At 41.0% G+C, this 25,158-nt stretch overlaps 1 protein-coding gene across 6 annotated transcripts in view; it reads left to right on the top strand.

Annotated features, from left to right (window-relative positions):
* Positions 1-25,158, top strand: part of nbeab (neurobeachin b) — a 221,184-nt gene that overhangs the window by 68,755 nt on the left and 127,271 nt on the right. For all 6 annotated transcript variants that reach the window (XM_037079753.1, XM_037079762.1, XM_037079745.1 and 3 more), the window contains exons 9-20: positions 6,053-6,250; positions 6,373-6,506; positions 8,906-9,014; positions 10,519-10,671; positions 12,008-12,176; positions 19,623-19,702; positions 20,695-20,757; positions 21,137-21,234; positions 21,681-21,773; positions 24,075-24,183; positions 24,271-24,352; positions 24,452-24,575. In XM_037079753.1, coding sequence (XP_036935648.1) covers positions 6,053-6,250; positions 6,373-6,506; positions 8,906-9,014; positions 10,519-10,671; positions 12,008-12,176; positions 19,623-19,702; positions 20,695-20,757; positions 21,137-21,234; positions 21,681-21,773; positions 24,075-24,183; positions 24,271-24,352; positions 24,452-24,575 — 1,412 coding nt within the window. The remainder of the gene's footprint in view (positions 1-6,052; positions 6,251-6,372; positions 6,507-8,905; positions 9,015-10,518; positions 10,672-12,007; positions 12,177-19,622; positions 19,703-20,694; positions 20,758-21,136; positions 21,235-21,680; positions 21,774-24,074; positions 24,184-24,270; positions 24,353-24,451; positions 24,576-25,158) is intronic.

Raw genomic sequence — 25,158 nt, 5'->3', positions numbered from 1 at the left:
CAAAATGGGTATAAACCAGCACAATCGAAAAAATCGAAAGCATCATTGGCAGTTCTGCCAGTATTTTTCTCTCCGAAGTCCAAAGAAGAAAAGAGAAAAACTTTGAGGATAATACAGGAAAATGTCAGGGTTATTTTCTTTTTTTGAGATCCTGTATTGATTTGTTTGGGAAGAGGGTTTCCTCTGGACGCTTTGTAAAGCCAAACTTTGTAACAAACCAAACTTATATCTTCTCTTGCTGATTGTTGAATCCCTGAAGGGAGACACTGTAACTTTGTTGAACTCTGGAATTTTTATTTTTGGTGAATATTATTTGAACTTGCTTAATGCTAACGTGCAAAAAGTCGCCAGGATAAAGTCGAGCTATCATGGTAAAATAAACCCTTCAAAGTTTAAAGAAGAATTTTGAAATGTAAATGAGTTGTCAGGGCACAAAACCAACAATCTGTTGATCTTTAATCTGTTGAGCTGTCAGTGCTTAAAAAATGGTATGATTAAAAATCAAAATTTAATTTGTTATTTTGAAATTAAAAAATCAAATCGAAACAGATATTTGCCGAATGGTGAACTTAAAAGACCCTCCTTGTGTGTTTATTCTAAATAGCTATTTATCTTCCTCCAGCTCCAGGAAATAGCCTGATCTGGAGTCACTGAACACAAAGTATTAGTCATTGAGTTGAGTAGTCAAAACAATTTAGCCATGACTTTACCTCTTTTCACTTTGAGTTATTTATGTCTTTGCCCTCTATCATCACCACCATATGTGTTCTACATGAGGCAGATTAGCCCATTGAATGTGTGCCAACACTGCTCTGCAGTATGCACCACAGACTGCTATAGGAGAGACTGAGGAGCTGCATCGTCCTGAACCTCCCTTGTCAGGGAAGACAAATGGTATCTCTGTGCAGAGCCGGCCATGCAGTCAAACAATATCTGAACATTACATGACAAGCTCACTGATGTCAGGCAATTCTGAGATACTATACAGGCCAACAAACTGCAAATAGTAGGAAACCAGTCTCCTTTTAAATGCGTTTAGGCTGTCAGTGGAGCAACAACTTAGTCTCATTCACAACTGGAGAGTATATAATACTGCCAAGGCTCCACTATAGAACATTTTAAATAATGTCTGATGTTTTAATCTGCATCAAAATTCTAGTTTAGCTCATAATTCAGTGGATGAATGAGGAGGACTTTTTCCTAATCTAAGTGAGCATTCCTGGGTATTTTCCTTGGATCTGGATTTTCAACTGAAACTAATTTTCTTGGCAATTGGCCTACATTTTCACACAATTCAAATCTGAAATCTGGACAATAAAATAAGAGCTTGTCATGTTGATGGTGCAGAGTCTTGTAATAGAGTGAATGGTGTTTCTGTCTCAGGTACTTCGCCCCCCTTATCACTTGTTTCTTCACTATGTAATATCAGTAGGATCACAGCGAACCCTACAAGTTTTCCTCAAGATACACATTTTCAACAGATTTTATATTTTGTTATGACGTAATGCATTACACCTGACAAACTGTTACAGACCAGTGATTTGTATTTAAGACAGTGGTGTTGCACTCAGAGACTGTGGGGGGCGCCAAACTGCACAAAATAGCATTATCTAAATAATGCTGATTTAAGATAATATAGCCATATTTTAGGCTATATTGTGATTTATGATATATATCTTGATGTTTTGACATCTCCTCAAAAGCACTACATAACTGCTGGTACAAGGTGGCAAAATCACAGTGTTTTTGACCAAATACCTTGATATTGATAATGGGACAAGATCATCGGGGGGACTGTCAGTACAAAATATGATGATGGGATGTTTGATGAATAAGTTATGTGTTATGTGGATATAATGCAGGAAAACCCTAATGTCATATCAAGATATAATGATATCCAAAATCTAGATCTTAGACGATGAAGGTAAATGTTGAACTAAAATATCCTGCCTCCCTAATATAAACAGTACGTATCTTTGTCATAAGTGTCTGGTAACAACACTGAGGGAACATTACAAAATGTGTGTATATCTGCCGATACATTAAAATTAGATGTTTTAACTCCCTAATTTAAGAATAGACACCAGCCCAAAAGATCTGTTGGGTTTCTCGAATTTTATCAATCCTTTTCATTGTTGTCTTTGTTTCAGTCTGTAGTTATACTGAGACCGCAGGTCCTGTAGCATGGGAGTGTCCCCAGCTTGTCAAACGTCTGCCTGTTTGTTGCAGTGAGTTGTGGGAATGCCCGGGGTCAATGACAGCCGTTGGCACCAGGAGAGGACGAAGGCAACTGTGCTGTAATTCTTAGATATGACTGGCTGGCCTGTGGAATGGTACTGTCATGCTACAGGGTTTGTTACTGTAGCTACAACCCATGAGATCATTATTTTCACACTGCGGCAGGGCTCATGCTAAAGTGGAGGGCACTGGAGCTTGTTATTTCTTGTCACTTGGGTTTCGTGAGTTGAAACTTTTGAAGGATGTTAGAGACTACATGATGAGATGCATGCTGGCTGCAGTGTGGACTTGATCATAGAGGATGAACAGATAGCTCTTATGCCTTTTTTATCATCTGACTGGAAGGAGATATGCTATTAAATGTGGCTCAGCCCTCTCCATTTCTGGAACTTGCCTGCTTGTTGGAGTAATACTGCCAGGAAACAGAAATGTACATGGATTTTGACCAATGTTGTTAACAGGATTAACTTGCCCAAAGTTAAATCTGAAACCGAGAGGATAAAGTTGACTCAAAGCCGATTCAAACTTACTGTTGTTCAGTATTTGTAGCAGGTATATAAAATAAAGAACAGTGTTGTATGTTTCCGGTGAAGGTTGATGCTTACTTTAAATGCTGCACTTTAGAGGCTCTCAGAATAGAATGTACAATTATTGTACAACCGGCAACATGAGTCAGCTCACCTTTTCATCCATTTACTCCCTTACTGCAACCCAGATTTAGATGCCTTTTAGGCAGGTGCATGAACCCTCTTTACTCGTGTTGCATAACATACTGTATTTATCTACGGTCCCTCTAGGACCAGATGGTTGTTTCCTCTCTGGTACTTCAGCTCTTTTTGTCTCGCTGTATCTTATCACCATCAGCATGCTGCCCATGAGTCAGAGAGGGAAGGAAAAACACTTTTCTCAGTCATTAATAATTCAAGCCTCTTGATTAGAGGGCTTGATTTCCTCATGCAGCACATTCCATTCACACTGCATTGATGGATTAATTCAGCTCATCTGTCATCGGCTAATTGATTGAGTAAATTAAGACTAGTCTGTTATTGATCAGCCATTTGTTATGTTACAGCCACGATGAATATGTTACTGAGCCACTGACTGATGGAGGCTCAACTTCTTTTTACACAAACATCAAATGGCTTCATGTTGTATTTCTTAAAGCTTATGAAACATATGACCAGGTTTCCCTTTACATTGTAAAGCTTTGGCACAGCACCCAAGAAGTTATGGGTAAAATGAATGCAGAGGGCATTAAAACTAACTGGATGACTGTTGTTGGTCCCCAGTGGACATCTTTATCTGCTTTTGTCTTTAAGGTTTTTGAGTGTTGTTTATTTATTATCTGCTCATTTTTTTCAAACTTTTTGTACACAGATATAAAAGATATACAAAATTGCATCAAAACATAACCTTTTTTCTTTAGGGGAGGACCTCACTAACTCCTTGTCCAAGATGTGCATGTTACTCTTCCACAAACTTAAAGAACACTCTCACATGATTTGGGCTGCAAATAATGATTATTTTCTTGATTAATACATCAGTTGTTTGGTCAGAAAATTTTGTGTGAAACTGATGAAAAACAGTATAATATGGGAACTTTAAACATGAGATCGAGTTGATTCATTTATACATTCAGTCACCAGTGCAATTTATGCAGCATTCATGAGAATTAAAAATGTTGCTGCACTGCCCATAGATATATCTGAGCTGGGTGTAATTTAGTTCTCGTACTTTTCTGTCTGATATGAGGGTGGAGGCATAACATGAATAAATACACGTGATAAATACACTGAGTCTATATCGTGATCTCAATGAGTATTTGCACAATATTTCGACTCAGAGTTTGATTAATTTGGATGTGAAGTGTCACAGTAACTTGAGGCTTAATTGCACACTGCCAGCTTTAATTTGGAAGTGTTCTCAGCTGCACTGGATAAACTCTTCTCCCATTTGCTCCGGTTTCGTGAGTGTAAAGTGTATTTGAGCAGAAAAAAATACCTCTTCCATAAAGTAACATATGCATTGATTAGAAATATCTTAATGTTTGCAGTTGTGGCGCACACTCTCTTTGTAGTGTTTTTCCATTGTAGTGGAATTTCATGAGAAGTGACTGTGCTCAGCTAGAGTAAATGGCTTGGTTACATTAATACAGGTAAACAATCATCTGGGCTATCAAAGCAACTCTGATCCTTCTCATCAGCCCTTGATCCTCCTTATCATTGCTCTCCGCAGTAGAACTAGAAGATTGTCATCAAACAATGTTCCCACTGAGATCAAAAGGCTTCAGCGTAAACATTTAAAGAGAAACAAATGAAGCCAACTGAGAAAAGGTATGCAACAGTGATGTACAGAACCTAACATGTCATATATCCCCCAAGAGTCACATTTCCAACCTCTCTTAGGCGATCTAACACCATACTGCAGCCTTATTCAACCACTAACTAGATTTACATTCACACTAGTTTTCCCACAATTATTACGAAGACGGCAATATTCAGAATTTGATATAGGTCATGTAAACAGGACGCTTTGTTTAATTAAGACATGTGGGATATCCAGTGTTATTCTGGGTTATTTTAGGAGCATTTTTTTGGACGTGCATACAGCGTGTTCAGAATATTCATCTCAGTTAGAGGGTTATACCACAACAATCTCAACTTGGTAAGATGCGTATACAGAAGAAAAGCCCACATTTGTGGTCAGAAGCAGAAACACATGTACGTTTAACATAATGAAAGACTTGGATATTCACTGATTTTAGAAAAAGCACAAATATCAGAATGCCGACCTTTTCAAAATGGTGTTAAACAAATAAAAAAGGAAGGCTGTGTTGCATTTAAACAGAGATATTGGCGAAATGTTCATTTTCATTAGCCATTTAAACAGCTTAGCAGGAATAAAATTCTGAATATTTTGCTCATATACTGTTGTAGTCAATATAGCATCACCAAAAATAAAATATATGGTCTATTGTGTTGTTGATTGCAGAATAACAGAATGATCGAGATGAAAAGCTCCTCTGCATGTTGGTATACTGTGATGCACCCGACCAGACTGACCATTAGGATTTTGAGCCTCCTGACACAAAAGCATCTTTCCATTTTTTTTTATTCTCGAATGGATATTTTTTAATCATGTGATAATTAAAAGATAACACCCAAGATACACTTATTAAAAATCACCACCCTGCTAAGAAAAACAAGACAAAACACAGTAATTTTTTTAAATTATTATTTTATTTTGTCTCTCTTCCTTCCCTTTAGTTATTACTTTTTCATTACTCCCTCTAAAATCTACTGTTTCTTTCCCCTCTATTTTGCCTTTTGACTGTTTCTGTTGTGTCCAAATCACTTCGTCTTATTTCCCCAACACACACTCAAACCTGCACACACAAAATACCCTACTCACAGAATGACCTACAATTACTCATACACAGTGCCAGTATGCCATTATTTATGGTTTGCTGTTGCCATTGTCTGCACTCAGTGTATGATTTCCCTCGACATGCTCCGTCTTGTCTTTTCTCACTTGCTGTGTCTTCCTTAGCTAATTAAAACAAAGAAATGCACAAACAAAACAGAATGAAAGAGGCAGTTTTTATTCAATACAAAAAACGCAGTTTCAAAATTTGTACATACTGTGACCTACTCACCACACTGACCTCTGGAAATGTGGACTTACTTATACAAAAGAGCATCATTTTCATTCTTGAGAGGATATTTTTTAATTAAGATAGAATCTGTCCATCTATCACCCTCTCCGTGTCCTTCTTCTGCCTCATTTGTCTCTATCTCATCCTCTTTCTTTACAGAGCACATTTAAGTTCAAGTCAGAGAGTGATATCCACTTAGCGGAGCATCACAAGCAGGTGTTGTATGACAACAAGTTAGCCAGCTCCATCGCCTTCACGTACAACGCCAAGGCCACTGACGCCCAGCTCTGCCTGGAGTCCTCGCCTAAAGAAAATGCCTCCATCTTTGTGCACTCACCCCACGCTCTTATGCTACAGGTCAGCTGCGTTACTCAAACCCAACTCCAACTCTCTGAACACTGTTCCAGATATTGATTCATTAATTGATGTTGGTCTCATTAGAAAATGTTGTTACAAAATGATTTATATTCCCCTCACAGGATGTAAAAGCCACAGTGACTCACTCCATCCACAGTGCCATCCACTCCATCGGTGGGATCCAGGTGCTCTTCCCGCTTTTTGCTCAGATGGACTACCATCAGCTGAATGACAGCCAAGTGGAACCCACTGTATGGTAAGACGTTCACATGGTAAGACATACATATACACTATATACATTTAAACAACACACTTAAAAGCATCTCTGGTGTTTGTTGTACTTACATGATGTAGTGAAGAGTTCCATTCTGTATTTGCTTTGTAAATTACAGCAGATTTGAAGAGATTTGACTCGCCTGTATGATCAGATAGTTATATTTGTGGCCGTTGTGAACTTCTTGGTCAGAAAAACACGGGGAGTTTCTTATCGCTTAAAGTCTGCCTTCTAATCTGTTTTCTGCAGGAAGCCGTGAGAGATTTGAGTGCATTTGAGAAACACTTGATTTGGCAGCTTTATTATCAGCTAGAAGGAGATTATTATTTTTATTTCATTCTTTTTCAAGATGATTCATAGCAGAGGATTACCAAATGTAGTAAAAGTTGAATATAACTTTTTGCTAATCTTAGTTCATGTTTTAGAAATTAAACACATGAAACTGTCTGTGACAAGAGCTCACTTTACAGTTATTGTGGATTTGATGGCTTTTAGTGACTTTAATCCAGAGACCTTTTGGATACGTAGATGAGACTGATGACTGATGAAGAGAAAATGTAAATGTAATATTAATGATTTAATGACTGGATTCTTATCTCATCTTCCCTAATTATGATGTGGTAGACTTGTTATTATCACTATGTTGGTGGTGTTGTGTTTACAGGCAGTGGGAAATCAGCCAAAAAAGATGCTCCGCAGCAGCAGCTGTGTTGAACCTTTCACAAAACAGAGTTGACATCGAGGCGACAAAATCTTTATATCCAGAATTAGAGCAGGTGTCTGTTCAAAGCAGTGTGGGGTTGTGAGTGAGTTTTTTCTGCACTCAGAGATTGTGTTAAGTCTTGAAAGTTTGGAAAATGATTTTAATGTTACATGCAACATGCTTGAATTTGAATGTTCACATGATGTGTTGTTTCATCTACAGAATCACTCACATAACCCTAATACTTTGAATATTGGAAATGAAATGATCCCATTGTCATGTTTGTTTCTTTCTCAGCATTAAATAATTACGATCAAAAACTACATTCAATATTAATTTGAACTTCCAGTAAAATAAGCGAAGTAGCAATATACATCAATCAACATGTATACTAATACAAATATGTAAAAAACACTCCCTGCTTGTAGTGCCAGCTGTGGTCTTGCTGTACTGCAGTTATTATCTCCACTCTCTGGTTCAGACTCTCTCATCCTGTGGTGGTCAGTCCACAGCTTCCCCACTGTGCCCTGGATGGAGTCTGAGCTCTGCTCTAATCCTGTGTTAGTTCAACGACAGCAGTACGACCAGATAGTCGCAGGAGTGGCCACACAGCAGCACAAACCCCAGATGCCCAAAGCTTTCTGCCTCTGTAGTTTCCTCTCATCTCTTCCCTCTGTCCCTCTTTCTCTCTCGCAAGCATGTCGCAGGTCCTTCCCTCTCAGTGTGTCTCTCTCTCCAACGCTCGCTTTGTCCTTGCCTTGGCTTTTAGGCTGAGTCCTTTTAAAGCCCGTTGAGCTGAGGAGTTCAAAGCTTCTGCAACAATTAACTCTCTGTAATGCCCGTGGAGCTGCTGGGGCTGTTCTCAACAGCACCCACAAAAAGTGGTTTTAAAAAAATCCTTCTAACAAACATATTACTCTTTTCCCCCATGAATTCCAAACAGCAGTGGTATAGGATCAGTGACTTCTGCTCCATCATATTGTGAGGAAGCTATGCTTGCAGTAAAGGATCTGAGGCTAAACCAAGAGCGCACAGAGTTGACTGGAACACAGATCTGCGTGTGTTCCTCTTGGCTCAGTAAGAGCTAAGTTGGAGTAGTAGTTAGAAATGAGCAACTGCAAACTAACAAGGTAGTGTGCATATAGTTTGTATGCATGCGCTGTACGTGTAGTATCTTTTGGCAGGCCTGCACAGGAGTGGTTGTGTCCTTGTGATTGTTGCGCTAGAGCGGAGGCCACCAGAGGATGTGAGGGAAAGCCGATTAAGAAGTGTCACTGAGCACCACTGTCGCTCAGCCAAAGGCTTCAACTGGAAACCCTGCAACAAAGAAGAAGAAAAAAAAAAAAAACGTCTTCAGTGCGCTGCCCCTTGAACCCCTTCCCCCCAGCTCACACACAAACACACACACTCTGTTACAACTCACTGCCCAGACCACTTTTTGTCCCCAGAGAGCCTGACACACCGACCCTTTCTTCTGAGCTGAAGAGGGATGAAAGTGGCGAGCGAGAGTTCCCAGCTGATTGCTGACATCCTCTGAAAATGACCTTGTTTTTTTCCCTCTACCACGCTGTCTCCTCACGCTGCTGTAGTTTATAGAATAACTCCTTCCCCACCTGATGAGTGTTTGAATAGATGGGTTTTATCCCTGTGTGATATGGTATTGCTTCTTGTATTGCAGTGCCACTCTGCTGGCCTTTCTGGTTGAGCTGCTCAAGAGCTCTGTGGCCATGCAGGAGCAGATGCTGGGAGGAAAAGGCTTTCTGGTGATTGGATACCTGCTGGAGAAGGTATGTTGGCACTTCCATTACATTTCACAATGGTTTCCTAACCTCAGTGACATGTTAGTTCTCTGGAAGTTGCCACTTCCAAATTGAGGTCAGATGCAGCAGGCGTGAACACAGAAGAAGTGTTAATTTCCTTAGATTTAAGATATTTGCTTCCCTAACATGGCTCCTTTCAGACAAGAAAGTTTTTCAAAATTCACATTTAAGTGATGCTTTTTGTTGCAGATTTGTGTTGTAGAAACATGTAACTTCATACATATCTCCCCCATACTGTCTCGCAACACTTTTATCAGAAGTAACAATGCATGTAGACCAGTAGTCTGGGAACAGTCAGTAGGACTCAACATGGCATATTTTTTTATTTTTATTTTGAACATTGATTTGAAAATGCCCAACTCTTTCTCTTTCCCATTTCTGTCTTGAGAGAAACAGTGAATGGGGAATGATCCACTGATATGCAAAGTTTTAACACGTCTTGTTGTTCTTTCTTTTTTTTACTGGAAGACCCATCTGCTTTTGAAATGTCTCTCACCTTCCACTGTATCTTGTCTGCTCTCTCCAAGTCCTGTCAACAGCCTGATCTTCCATTACTTGTAAAGTCCTGAATGTGTCTTTGAACTAAACAGAGCTAGAGGAAGAACACTGCAAGACTACTTCCCTTCCCCTTCCCCCCCTCTGTTTCACTCTCTCTCTGCATCAATCTTTATTTACCCATTTTGTGATGCAGATCTAGCAGCTTGCTGGCCTCCCCAGAGTGCTGGCTCTTTTGGAGCTCTGAGAAATGACTCCACTTTGTCACTCAGTGACTTGCCTGCCTGCTGGCTTCAGCTGCTGTTAACTAACAGCCAGGCAGAGTCGGCACCTGAGAGCTGCCACTTTTTTCTTGCTTCCTTCCTGCTGCCAGGTTTCACACTTCCACATATCGCACCATCTGTTCATGATCTGTTTATGCCACACCTTCTCATCTCCCCCCACCCATGCCTTCATTTTTCCCCCCTCACTCTTGCCCTCACCAAATCCCCACCTGGGCAGAGAACAGGTGCCAGACAGGAGTGGTAACGGTATTTGTCAAAGTGAAATTCTCTGCAAAGTCAAGCTTCTAAAACTTGGCCTAATCATTTAGACATTTCTTTAGATTCAGTAACTTGATCAAATGACTAAGCAGATATATGCCAACATGCTAACCTGCTCCCACAGATCATAGATAGCTCACAAAACCAGGTGAGCCTGCATATAGGGTAATGGACAAAATGATGACAATGGTGAGTCACATTAGGTGACGCTGCAATTACAAACTTCTATACTTTACCTGTCATTTAACCCATTATTATCCACTTTTGAGTTACAGATGTGCTTCTTTGCTTTACATTCAGGGTCCTGAACAATAAAATTTAGTAATGGTGTTGTTATCCATCATGTAGTCAGTATTAAGATGGAAAAATGATATCTTGCCAGCAAGCTTTGCAAAATCATTATCATTTTAACATGACTGTGCTTATTCCTCTAGTCATCCCGTGTACACATCACCAGGGCTGTGTTAGAGCAATTCCTCTCATTTGCAAAGTATCTGGACGGTTTGGCACACGGGGCACCGCTGCTGAAGCAGCTGTGTGACCACATCCTGTTCAATGCCGCCATCTGGATCTACACCCCAGCCAAGGTGAGCTCCTGCAGGTAACTCAGCCCAAGAAGAAGGGGCTGGTGTCTTTGCATGCGGTTCGATACATCAGGTTGATTCATAACAGGAGCTTTCAACCTCAAAAGGTTTCAGTTATCCTTTGCATCATTGAACCCTCTGTAGAACTGATGCTGTTAGTACTCACATGTGCCTATTTTTTAAAGGAAATGTTGCATGTTGTCAAGATTGCATCACACTGGTGTGATGTGAGATTCGCCATGGCAGCAAGTGTTTGTGCAGGTGCTGATAAAATAAAATTGGTGAAGCACACACACCAGATATAAATTCTGACGTGTATAAGACATTACATGGTTGCAGAGTTCATCACTTGCTTCCACTTCCCTGTCTTCAGCCTAACCAACTTTTTTAAGTATTCCAGAAATGTTTTTTTTCCTCCCTTCCTTTTAAATAATGACCCATGAAAAAATGGGATGAGGTATATCAAAGGAGCTGAGTTTGTGTGGCAAATACATTTGCCTCAGGATTGCTGCTGGTGGGCCAAGCCATGAATAAATAAAAGGAGGAAATAAATACAAAAGTGTCTGAAGGCTTGCCTGCGACACTCCTCCAAAATAGAGCATAGAGAAAGAGGGAGTGAAAAATGAGAGAAACGGCGAGGTAATGAAGTGGGTTAGAGCACTTTTAGCTACAACGGCACAGAGAGCCACGCTGGCTCCTTCCCTGAGGACATGCAACAAAGTCCACATTTCCTCTGTCCCTACGTGCTGCATGGGGTACAGCTGTGTGAATAATGGGGGAGAATGTAATATGCATTAATTACACGGGCTCACTGACCTTGTCCTAGTAGACAAATAAGATTTTATGAGTGCATTTTACTTTTCTGTTCTCATGGAAATTACATTACTGGCAACATGATGGCGTTCACTTATCTCGAATGTTTTATTTCAGTAGCCTCAAACTAAATCATCATGCTAACATCGTGACCACACCGCTGCCTTTCATCGTGACTCACATTTGACTCGTTAATATCCTATAATTTACGACATATGAGAAAAAAGCCCCGTATTTATAGCTGGAATGACTAGGGGGGGATTAAGGATTCTTGTCAGGTCTGCCGCTAATTACAGAGGACATGCTAATCATCTCTGAACAGAGTGGAGCTGTGACAGTTATGAAATTGAGTAATATAGGGTCAGTGGCCATTGCTGCTATACACCTGCAAGGCTCGGCGAGTGCAATCCAACACAGTTAAATGTTTCTGTTAGTGTAAAAGGGTATGTGGTTCAAGAGACTAATTGCAGAGTGCCGTGGATAAAATGAATACATCTATATGTGTATATGTGTGTTTCCATTCCAGGTACAGCTATCTCTGTACACATACCTCTCTGCTGAGTTTATTGGCACGGCAACCATTTACAACACGATTCGTCGAGTGGGCACAGTGCTTCAGCTCATGCATACGCTAAAGTACTACTACTGGGCCATCAACCCAGCAGACTGCAGCGGAATCACGCCAAAGGGTCTTGGTGAGCATATTTTAGCATTTTGGATTTGTTTCAGCATACGTCAAAGTATACGTGCTTTTCTTTTTTGCTTTGGAACATTATTTGATTTGTTTTGGTTTTCTGTATATATAAACTGCTTTCCATCCGTCTGAAGGCTCATCCAAGTCAAAGCTCAGTGTTTTGGAGGGAGAATCACAGGGAATGAACCAATCACAATCAGTGTGTGCAGTCACAGGCCTGATATCAAAGTGTCTTTGTGAAATGGCAGCAGCTCCCTCATATTTGAAATGACTCATCCCCACATGGAAGCTCTTGCCTGTCAGCTGTTAGGACTGTGGCCATCAGTGGAGATGACAGTGAGGCAGACACATCACATCAATACTGTCATCCCCCTATGGTGCTTGGTGTGGGTGTTAGGCCTCTGAAACCTGGGCCAGTAGTGTGACTGGCATCCTCTCTCTATGAAACAACAGTACGTCACCAAGCAGACTGTGCTGGGAAGTGAAAGTGCCCTTGAACTATCATTTCCTTGTAGCTCTCCATTCCTCTTTTCTAAAACTGTCTGTGCAAAGTATAGGTAGTTGTTTCATGATAGTACTGAGAGTTCAGTTTATGCTGCACCGAAGTGTTATAAAAAGTACTTCCTGAAGGTGAAAGCTTGTGTACTTTTTTTAATTTATTTCCATCTGCATGATTAGCAACACTAACAATTTCTGAAAATCTCATTTATGAACACGGCAAGATAAAAAAAAAACAAATTCCTGCAGGCACTGTCAGTTGGCTGAATATAGCAGCATTTTAGCCTATTTTTATGCAACGTCAAGGCACTTGGCCTACATTTTTGATCTCTTACAGCTAGGAGTGATCCTAATTGATTTCCCACTAAAAGTGGAAGTGACCTGTAGACTGTGGTTAGTTGGCATAATACGGGAACACATATCTGTATGTTAGGTCAGTCCACAGGCCCCTAAGTGTCACCTTTCCTGATTTTAATGTGTTCCCTATTCCATCTTCTTACGCTGTCTGGTATCCCTTATCCCTTCTTATACTATGGGGAGGAACTTCACAAGATGTAATAAGGAATGAAAGCTTAAACTATCTAGAGCTCAATATTTAGTTTGTGCATCAGAGGGACTTTTAGGTAGGTGTTTTGTTGCTTTCACCACTGTTTAATAATAGATTTTGATGTCGAAATCACTTGCTGAGGAAATCTCTGTGTAGCCTCAGGCACTGCAGTATAGTTCGGCTTGATACAAAAGCATCACAAGACCAACTAGTTTCATGATTTGTTTTAAGTCAGAGATGTCAACACAGGTTGTAAAAACCTCAGAATAAAACACAGGATGTGATACAGTGTATTTCCTGTTGTTTCCGCATCATGTTGATGTTACACTGATCAGCCACAACAGTAAAAGGACAGCTGAAGAGAATAACACTGATATTCTGTTTACAAAGCAATGTAACATTGGAGGACCTGTGATTGTACGCAACTGAAATGCGCTGAGGCATGGACGCAGGACCTCTGGGGTATCCTGAGGTGTCCGGTACCAGGGTGTTGCCAGCAGATCCTTTGAGTCCTGTTGGATGAGTGGTTGGGTCTCTGTGGATCAGTCCAAGGGATGCTCAATCCCATTTGGATCTGGGGAATTTAAAGGTCAGGTGGACACTTTTTTTCTGCGTAGTTTTGGCAGTATGTCAGTGAGCATTTTCTTGCTATGGAGCATTGTTACTGTAATGGGTGTACTTGGTCTACATCAGTGTTTTCATAGGTGGTGAGAGCATTGCATTGTAATGAGATGATTACTTCTTAACTTGTTAGTCCTTTTAACATCATGGCTTATGAGTGCTGATGTCTTTGTTGGGTGCCAGGCTGGGGCAGGGTTATTAGCTGACCTATGCCTGGCTATTAAAAGGACTCTTCTTACATGTAAAGTCACCTATCTAGCAGGGAAGGAGATGGAACTTGTTCAAAAGGTTTTATTGTGTTGATCATGTAGTCCTGTTGGCTTCATCTTACCATGTCCTCTAGTGCACACTGGGTTAGTTTCAGCAGAGTGCAGAGGGTTTGGCCCTTCCAAGTCTGTTGTCATGGTCCACTGCCAAACAACAGATTGCCACTTTATGGTTGTGAGAATCTCAGGGTTGCTTCTGTGAGTGAGGACAACAGGTAGATTGGTCAGCATTGCATTTGCATTGCTTACATCTTCCATGGTGAAGAGTGAGGAAAGAGCTTTATAGTCACCAGTGGTCATGAGTTCTGCCTTGTGACCAAATGAGCTGCTGGCTTAAATATATGGTTTTTCCTGTGGATGCGTATCATGGTCTGAAATTAACTGCTGCCAAGTGCCAAATAGGGGCAGATTTTCCATTTAGTGAGTAAATCTTGAAAGGTTATCCGCTGAACTGAAGGGAAAACTATGCTGAGAGTTTCTATTGTAGCGTGTTTTCATGTAAATTTCTAAGCGCTGCTTCTGTCCTCTGCTGTCTGTCTGTCTGTCTGTGTAGGAGTTTCACACACACAGCAGGGTGAGGACAGGGTCCTCATGTTGCATGGTGCACTTATATGCAAGGTTAATTGAAATTGGTATGTGTCTCTTTGTTTTCTTATTTTACTCTGTTGAAACACATACGCCTACATCTGTTATTACTGTTCTTACACTATAGCCTTTTAGGTAATTAGATGCTAAAGGCATGTGGATATAGGCTTGGGCAATAAACTTATAGCAATATGTATCAGCTATAGGCAGGTAATCAGAAAATACTTTCATAAAACGATCAATTTTTCGAGATCGAGTTCTTCTTGTATGTATTCCAACGAAAAGCATCACTGTTTGATGACCTGAGATTGACACTCAATAGTTAATTATCTTTCTCCAGAAACCTTATGAAACAAAATAAGAAGAGAAAAAAATAGTGATAGAGGGCGAGTTCTTGCGCACACTTCTTGTAGATCATATATGATGATTGGGCAGCATTATTTTTCTTTAATGAGTTCATACTCATGTTGTTTTTCAGGAGACCCTGCGTCGTGTATCTGTAGCTTTCAATGACTAAATATTGCATACAACACACTGGGCAAATGTGAATGGATAAACATAAAAAATGAATGGCTATCTCTTTCAACAACTCTCTCTCTCTGACCTCCGTTTGCTCTGGTGGATTTCCCAGGTGTAAATGTGTAAATCTGAAACAAGGCATCGTTAAAAGAAGAGCATGCATGTGACAAATTGTTCCCTGACTTCCTTGTAATCAGTAATTTATGTCTTACATCAGATATTTCATCAAAATGAAGGCGCACACAAATCAAATCCACCACAAGCCTTGATAAGATTATTCCTCTGAAGCACCTACATGTCAATGGTGATTTCTCTTCTAGAGGGAACAAGACAGAAGAGGCTTGAATTGAAAGTGGTGACTGGCCAAACAGCTTTGTTAACTGCCTATCTCATTACTCATTATTTAGTAAAACAGAGACAGGGCAGAGACGGAGACAAAGGGAGAAAGGCAGAGATTGAGACAGATTATGTGGTGGCTCGTGGGCACATATCAAAGACTGAAAAAAAGTTGAGCAATGGGCATCTGTCTTTGAGCGCCTGCAGTGATCCTGTGTATAACTGAATGATACATAGCTTTAATTTGATAGCACTCTTTATTAAGACCTGAGGGGGAAAAAAAGAGGAGGCACTTCCAGAAACAGAGTGGGTAGCTGGAGGAGCTCTGCTTTAAACGTGTGCTCTGTGTCCCCTATAATTGAACACTTCATTATGTGCTTGGCTCTCTTCCTCGTCGCATGTGTCTTTGTTTGGTCATTTCTCAGTTTAGAAGGACAAAGAAAAAGTGGCCTGCCAAATCAAGTGCAGATCAATGGGACCAGACCCTCTCTGAAAATTACCTACAGCAGGCGGGCGATCCATTTTAAAATATGTCTTCCCCGGAATCTCAGCCATTTTCTCTGCCCATTACAACCCACTAGGAATTCACAAAAAATCAGCACCTTAGTTACGGTCGTGTTTGAGAGGGTTTGTTTGAGGGGGGACTATAGATTTGCTGTCAGAAAATCTCAGGTATTAGTGTGTATTTCAGTGAAAACAATCTTTGTGTTTACTGTTTGGTTGAGCAGTGATTCTTATCCACTGTGAACTTTTAAAAATGTGTAGTTCTTTGGGAAAAATAAAATAAAATACAGATTACCAACTCACAACCACAAGGGACAAAACAATGTGTTATCTGTTTCTCCAGAGTCATTTTTGGACCCACGTAACAATTGTGATGATTTATGGATTCTTATACTTCAAACTTCTTCTGAATGTTGGAGCTTTTCACCTTGTTCCTAATATCGTTATTGTCATCAGCCTTCTGAAGGAACATCATTTAAGGATCAGTCTCGGTATTTTACAACATGATTTCAAACTGGTAAATCAATTTTTAAAACCCGGCCCCATTTGAATGAGACTGAGCCATTACCATGTATCAGTAATCGTTCTCAAGAATCACTGAATGCATCAAATGGTGTGTTTAACAACAGCAACCAGCAAATTCTGCATAGTATGTCTTTAAAGTCAACATACTTCAAGTGCTCTAAACAGAGCAAGTTAAGCAGGCGCAGCTTTTTACTTTATGCTTGAGAAGAATTTTGGAAACCAATTACTGCTGCTACAGTTACTATGGTTAAATACTTAATGCATTTGAGTGTTTTTATCTTCTTTTGTTTAAGTGAGTGAAATTTTAATTGTTCTTATTTAAAGGTTTGTGCTATTGTGTATGCCGTGAGTTTATTATCATCAGTCATAAGCCGAAATAGATTCCTGCATTAATCACACGGACATAAATTGTTTTTCAATAAACTCTTTCTCCTCACGCCCTTGGGGAGCAGCAAGTAAAGCAATATGTGAATGAGAAACAAGAGCTGTGCAGAGCTGCTGAGCATAATTGGTTGTGAATAACTTGCATGCAGTGGCCGCGGTAATAATGTTCTTATCATCCCTTCCATGTCAGTCCGTGTCCCTGCACTGGGTTTTCCTCTCTCGCTATTAATCAGTGCCGGGATGCAGCGGCACTTGCCATCCCCCTGCAACCTCAGGGAGCTTCGTCATAGATTACATTGATTTGCTGTTCGAGCAGCAGGATGGTCAGGTGTCTGCTGCCATTGTATCTGTCATCATGGCATTGTCCCCCCTTCAAATGAACATGTGTCCAGCCAAGGTGGAGGTTGGAGTTTATCAGGCCCGAGAGGTGAAGAAAGACATTTTCCCTGCTGCTGTGTTTGGCCCAGTTACTGTTGTTTAATACCTTTGCAAATATAAAAGATTTTGTTCGTGTGTTTATATTTGGCTCACTTTATGGGATGAATAAGAAATGAACAGATGTATGCCAGGTCTAACCGCCAAAATGAAGGCTTTGTGCAACAGTGAGAGTGCTGCTAATCTTAAAGAGATTTGTGTTTGCATTGTTATAAGCGGTAATGTATTCCATATCTTGCATTCTCTGATGTGTCTGAATGAATAGCTCTGTGTTGTATTGATCTGCCTGTTGTTGCAGCCCATTAGTCTGCTTGCTCAGTGGACGTGCAAACACTTCTTGGTTAAAAACAAAAGAGCTCAGCTTATTGAACAGCATCTGACCATGCCAAAATTAATCCTCGTGCCAACCAAACCGATACAGTGGCAGCAGCTCTGTGATATGACAGTCAATCAATCCACTCTGTCATATCCTGTCATTCTTCTTTATTTGCACAGCATACATACGCCTGCTGACAGCGTTCAGCCCATCAGATGCTGAATGAGGTTCATGACAGGGATGGATTGCATTGTGAGTGTAGCTTTAGAGTGCCAAAGTGACCTTAAGTTGGCAGAGGAATTCTGGGTAGTTTTAATGAGATCTTGGCAAGAGTGATGGGCAGGTGTGACTGTGGCGACCTTGGGCTGCTTGCCTGGCTGCAATGTTTTGACCGAGACTACCTGGGATACATAGACACTTGGGATGCAGCATGAATGCTAAATACATTTTGGTGAGATTTGATTGAGATTGTGGCGCATAGAGCCGATCTCCAAATTTGTACACAGGGTAGAAATTATACATTTAACAATCAGTAGAACGTATTTTGATCTACACTGATCAACCAAAACATTAAAAGGACAGTTGACATAGAACATTGATCATCTCGTTGCGATGGAAAATTCTGCCCTGAAACCTTGGGCCCTGGCATTCATATGGTTGCACCTTGAAATGCACCACCCATCCAGAGCAACTACAATGTTCATGGCGATGGCACGTCCCAATAAAAGTGGTCCACCCAGCAGGATTATGCCCCCTGCGACATCACAAAAACTGCTAAGAAGTCGTCCAAAAATGTGACAAAAAGCTCAAGACGTCAACCCGGCACTGAAGTTCCTGAGATCCCAATCAGATCGTGTATCCGTGGGTTGTGCCGGAACACATCAGATCCATGGAAGCCCCATAATAGATTGGCTTGGCTCTGACCTGTTTGAGGCTAGGACTAAAGACAGGACCTGGGGGTGTCCTTTAGTGTCTGGCACCAAGGTGTTGGTGGTGGTTCCTTGAGTACTGTGGGTTGCGAGTTGAGGCCACCCTCTGCAGGACTTGTTTCGACACATACAATGGAGAGTTGATCAGATCGGGATCAGGGGGATTTGAAAGGCCATGTTAACACATTGAGCTCTTCATCACATCACTTGGGCCATTCCTGAGTATTTGGTTTGAGAGTGTCCTGCTCGAGGAGCCGGTGCCATTGTGGAATGCCAGTGCCGTGATGGCTGTACTAAGTGTTTGGATGGGTATTACATGTCATCCACGTGGATGCCAGGACCCAAGGTTCCGCAGCAGAACATTTAATTTGGATGAGGTGATCATTCACTTCACCAGCAGTCTGACTTACTGGATGAAGGCTCTTGGTATAAAGCCTGTCCTTGGATGCCTGTTTCCTCCTTCCTTCTGTTACCTGCATGTACTGATGTCAAGCTTCCCATCCCTTCGAGAAACAACAGCAATCTCCAAGCAAGCAACCTACACCCTGAAATTGGAAAGTTACTCTTATATTTCTGCTTATCTGTGTTAAAAAAAAAACATTTTCTAATAAAGGTTAATATACAAATTCCTCTGTGTTTCTGAAGTGGGATAATGGTTCAGTGTGGCACATGACTAAGTTGTTGGTAAATCCTTGGTAAAGTTTTGATCCCCACATTCAAGGTGGTTCCACTGAAACAGTACAAAGCTGATGATACATACTGAAGATGTCTTTGAAATGTCCTTATTTTGTGTGTTTGTTTTTAACAGCTCAAAGCACAAAACATCGAGTGAAATGCTTTATAATCAAAAGGCTTCAAAAAGAAAACATCTGCAGACATAAAAAAGATCTACAAAATAAGATGAGAGGAAAAGATATCTTATCAGGTTCCAGTATTTTCTGTCTCCGTCTGATTGGTTCTCTCATTCTCTCTCCAATTGCAGATGGGCCAAGGCCGACCCAGAAAGAAATAATTTCTCTGCGGGCGTTCATGCTTCTCTTCCTCAAGCAACTCATCCTGAAGGTGTGTCCCACCTGTCTTCATGCCTCGCAGCCCCTCACACGGCTTGATTTCGAGCTGTGGCGCGGAAATATGGAGATTGTCAATTTTCCCTGTGTTATCCTTTAAAACATTCTGCCCGTCTGCGCCTTGATAAATTCGAAAGCGCCTGCTTGGAAGAAAACCAGTTGTGCTGAAACTAATTTAACGTATTCATTAGTCAGTCAAGCAAAAATTAAGAAGTGACAGTTTTGATAATTATTTAATCAGCTAAGCAATTTATCAAGCAAAATTGTGTGAATGTTTGAAGGTTCCAGATTTTTAAATGAGACAAATTGATAATTTTCTTTGCTTCAATTAATTGTAATTGCCTCCCTCTGGGTTTGCTGACTGCTATAAGCAAAGTTAGACCTTCTAAAGCACCACTTTTGGTTCTGCAGATGTATGACAGGTATTCGTTGGAATTTTGATATTTACTGCCTTAATGCGGTGAATTATTTAAAATATAAATGATACACTCATCAATAACTAAAGTATTAGGGTGCCTGAATGCAGGGTACACATTTGGTTTGTTTCTTTTACATCCGTGTATTGCTGCGTACAATCCAGCATGCTGTATCTCTGCAGATAATTACCCTGCCACGTTCCGTAACAGGTTTTGCGGGGCATGTCAGAAATAAGGGGATTTTTAACACTGGGCAGAAAATAGGCTTGGCAAACGAGGAAAACAAGACTTATCAGGCTTTTCAATCTGTTTTGTTGTAGAAACCTAAATTCGGGTGCATCGCTTGAACACTCAATCGAAGAACAACAATAAAAACTGACACAATGCAGGCCAAAACACACAGTGGTCGCCCCGCAGCAATTCCTAGTACCTTCTTTTCAGCTCTGTCAAATTGAAGAACACTGTGATGCTTTTTGTCAGAATACAGAGTGAACATACTGTACATTTGCAGTGACCCTTCTCTAAATATTTGTCTTGTGCCTCATTTAATTGTTTATCTGTCTCATTCCAGGACCGTGGTGTGAAGGAGGATGAGTTGCAGAGCATCTTGAACTATTTGTTAACAATGCATGAGGTACATGAGAGTCCATCTCTGCTCCACGTGAATTCACTCAGTGTGTTAGTGTGCCACTTTGCTGAGCTGAGCCACAAGGTCACATTCATCTTCTGAGTTCCTATTCCAGGAGAAGTTTATTTTTTCCAGCATTTAAAATGCCCAGCTAGAGGAATGAACCTTTTTGATTGGCAATGGCCAACCACTGCCCCTGTTCTGCTGTTAGGTGCACCAGGGGCTCAGCAGGGGCTTCTGCAGTTGCAAGGCACATACATTATGTCTTTGCTGCAGCTGCAGCTCGACTTAGCCAAGAACAAAGACTGTATTCTCTCTCTACACCTGCTTCCTTTACTATTTTTTCTATCTCTCGTCATCCTTCTCTACTGGTTTGTGTCTGCAGGATGAGAATCTGCATGATGTGCTGCAGCTGGTGGTAGCCCTCATGTCTGAGCATCCAGCTTCCATGATCCCCGCTTTCGACCAGAGAAATGGAATACGGTAAGCCCCTCAGGGGGAGACGCAATCCCTTTGCTGTTCGGGCACAAAATGAAGAGGTGATTTCACAAAATAAACCTAAGCACTTGACACACTCATGCTGTTGCTGTATGCATGACTAGCTCATATGTTCGCTGAAAAGATATGCATGGAAAAGTAACAATATTAACGCATTGATTTCTCAATATGACACGGATGATCAAACTTACCCCATGTGATCCCATAAAATATAAATGCACATAGTGAGGCACTGCATGTGGGTTCTAAGGAATTGGTTGTGGAAGGGCTGCTGCTTTCATTAGGACATTCATTTAATGCTAATGTAAATTCTCCCTGAAGGAAAGTGGTTGTCAGCTAACCAGTGCAGGGCCTTTTCATCAACAGGGCTATACTTTATTCTGTCAAGACAGTGTGCTGTTGCCAGCTTTTGCTGCTTGTGTCTATTCCAGGGTAATCTACAAGCTCATGGCCTCTAAGAGTGAAAGCATTCGAGTACAATCCCTCAAAGTCCTCGGGTACTTCCTCAAGCATTTGGGCCACAAGTAAGTAACTGAATCCAATAACTATGTAGTGGATTGTAATTACACACTTAAGTGTTTTTATAATGAATAGTCGAAAGATTAATGAATCGCCCCATGTCCGTGTCTAATTCTGTTAGTTTCTCTGTGTTGTTTTGCCAGTTTAAGCTTTTCCATGTCCGTGCAGTGTCCAGGTTGACAACGAAACTGAAGATTCGTAAATCAGGCTTAACATTCAGTGATGTGATTCATCTGTTCCTGCCACTCCTTTGACAAAGTGTAGGATTAGTGGAGCCAAAAAATTGTTCACTGGATGGCAGTTTTGTAAATTAGGGTGCACTTCTTTGTAGAACACCTGAATTCCTGGCATAGTGCCCCAGAACCATTACTTCACCTAAGAGAAAGGTGGAAGAGATCCAAGTTGGGTGAAATAAATTATGAACTACCTGCTAGGATGTCAACGTATCCTCTCCATGCTGCACATTGCTGAGAAGAGAGGGAGCGAGAGGATGGTGGAGAGCCTATGAGTCCAAATGCGAGATCCAGGGAGAGGATTGTGCTGCTCTCACAGCAGCGGGGGCACCAGGTGTTGTTGCGTTACTGGTGCCTGAAGAATGGAGGGAAAGTGCAGCCATAAACATATGCTAGACTGCCCCAGGCACAGGTGAAAGGCCTTTATCCACAGGGGACATGAGGGCTTCATGAAAGCCTGCCTTTCACCCCTCACTCTAATAGCTTTCATACATTTTAAAGAACCATCCAAGTTCACTATGAGCTTGAGTGCACCTCATAAATAATGAATTGTTCTGCGCTCTGGTCATCTTATTGCTTTGATAATTGAATTTGTCATTTGTATTTATTCAGTGACGTTAGATGCTAGTTGAGTCTGGGTTGGTAAAATGAAGAATCAGCATCATGTGGTCTCGTGTGCTAGTGAACACTCCTTGCAGTCCAGAATAAGCATAAAAAGCGGTGGGTGTATGAGTTACTCTCGGCTCTGAACTTCTGTCTTTTGCAATTACCGAGCCTCTTTCTCATAAACTTAAAAATAAAACATGATGAAAACTGCATGATGTCAATGTGTTAGAATTAAAGTGCATGATTACCATGTCTCTCAGCAACAGCAGCGCTGCCAAATCTCTTCTCTCTGAATGACATACATCCAATTTTCTATTTCAAACAGCGTGGCTTCATTTGAACATCGTCTTAAAGGCTAACACCACCAACTTTACACATGAAAGTGTGTTTACAGCTCTTGTCGAGTGCTACTGCATATGTGAAAAGAGTAATATAAAGCGTTTTGTGGCTCCAGCTGCATGTTATCTGATAGTGGCCGTGGGTATATTGCATTGTGAGTAAAGGAAGAAAAAGACGTGGAATAAAAGAGCGATATCTCTGGATCTGCTGTATCAATGTTTTTAAACTGTCCATAATGAGTCCAACAGTGTTCCAGGAGTGCAATGATAGATGAGTGGACTGCTTTTCATAATCTGGTTCCTGTATTACCTGACAAATTTGTTATTGCTCTCAAGCCACAAAAGGCTTTGTACCATCCTCTTCACATATGCAGTAGTACTCCCCTAGACCTGTAAACACATTTTAGTGTGTAAAATCACTGGAGTTAATCTTTAACTGATAATTGGATCTATATGCAGGATTAATGAGAGTGACTTTGTTTGGATGTATACAACAAGACCTCTCCTCCCACTTTGCCTCGTTCTTTGAGGAGCCTTTCAGAAGTTCCACCAGAGCTTGCTTTGCATCATCAGTCTGCCTTTTCACCCAAATTTCTATATTTATAGTTGTGAAAAATGCTACTCGTGTCCAATACGGCAGCCTCTACAAAATACAATAAAAAAAGAAATGTCAACTTACAAAGAAGGCCCAAGTCATCTTGTGGCTGTGGCAGCACCTTTGGCTTAGCATTGTGACAGCAGCCCTTATGCTGTTTGCAGAAGTAGTTTGTCACTGTTGAACCCATTCACCTGCGCTACGCCTGTGTTGTATCTTGGAGCCATTCCTAGTGACAGGCTGTCTTCGTTATCCTACACACCTCCAACAAAATTTCACCCAATTTATGACAGCAGGCAGTTCCTGACACTTGTCTCCAGAGCCTGGCTCCCTGTGGGTGAGAACAGGGAAGCGAGCTGACGGCGCTCACTGATCCTTTCACTGGCTTAGGGAGCTCTAAACAAGGCACTTTACCATTATATGTGTGTGTGTGTGTGTGTGTGTGTGTGTGTGTGTGTGTGTGTGTGTGTGTGTGTGTGTGTGTGTGTGTGTGTGTGTGTGTGTGTGTGTGTGTGTGTGTGTGTTTATCCACAGGAGGAAGGTGGAGATCATGCACACACACAGCCTCTTTACTCTCCTGGGAGAGAGGCTCATGCTGCACACCAACACTGTGACCGTGACCACCTACAACACTCTGTACGAGGTAACGGAACGCTTTCCCTTCAAGTGCCCCAAAAATATTGTTCTCTTCGCACAGAATGTGTGATCGATGTCTTCTCACTGTTTCCAGATTCTGACAGAGCAGGTGTGCACGCAGGTAGTTCACAAACCTCATCCTGAGCCCGACTCCACTGTCAAGATTCAGAACCCAAGTAAGCGTGTAATGTGTTACATAGAGTTTTATTCTTTCCAAAGTGCTCTGTTCTCTGGTGAAATTGACACTGTGTGTATGTGTCTGTGTTTGTGTGCAGTGATTCTCAAGGTGGTAGCCACCTCATTGAAGAACTCCGCCCCCAGCACCGAGCTGATGGAAGTTCGGCGACTCTTCCTCTCAGACATGATTAAATTGTTCAGCAACAGCCGAGAGAACAGACGGTGAGCAGAACTTAAACCACTGCACTTCTTTAATTATCTTACTGATTAATGTATCAAAGAGAAAGAGAAAAAAGACAGACTGTTCCTCCTCCCGCTCATATTGGTGCTGAATCATCCAAAGACACGCGCATGTTCGCTAACAGTTTTTGACAGTTGCTCATTGAAGCTTTTTTTCTCGTTTTTACTCTCACATCCCGTATCTCCTTCTTACAGTCACATTTTAAAAATATTGCAATTAAATTATAAGTCTTAGGAAACCGCTGACCTAAATCAACAACATAATTAGACTAAATTAAAAGGCAGAGACAAATGTATTGAATTTGATTTAAAAAAAAAAAAAAATCCAAATTGGTTTTTCACTTGCTTTCCCTCCATCTTGGCTGAAGTTCCATTTTGTTGTTGTTGATTCTTCTGCCAAATAAACAAACACATTAATATATGACTGGCCAAATGATCTAAACAGTCTTTTATAAAATAAATGTCGCCCACATTTTCTTTCGACACAAGGAACGGTGAAGCAGAGGGAATGATTGGCTTAAAACATATTTAATTTTAATGGAAAAGCTCGGAGTAGACTGTTGAA

This window comes from Acanthopagrus latus, chromosome 2, assembly GCF_904848185.1.
Source record: "Acanthopagrus latus isolate v.2019 chromosome 2, fAcaLat1.1, whole genome shotgun sequence".
NCBI lineage: Eukaryota > Metazoa > Chordata > Actinopteri > Spariformes > Sparidae > Acanthopagrus > Acanthopagrus latus.
This window is presented reverse-complemented; position numbering and strand designations above follow the sequence as displayed.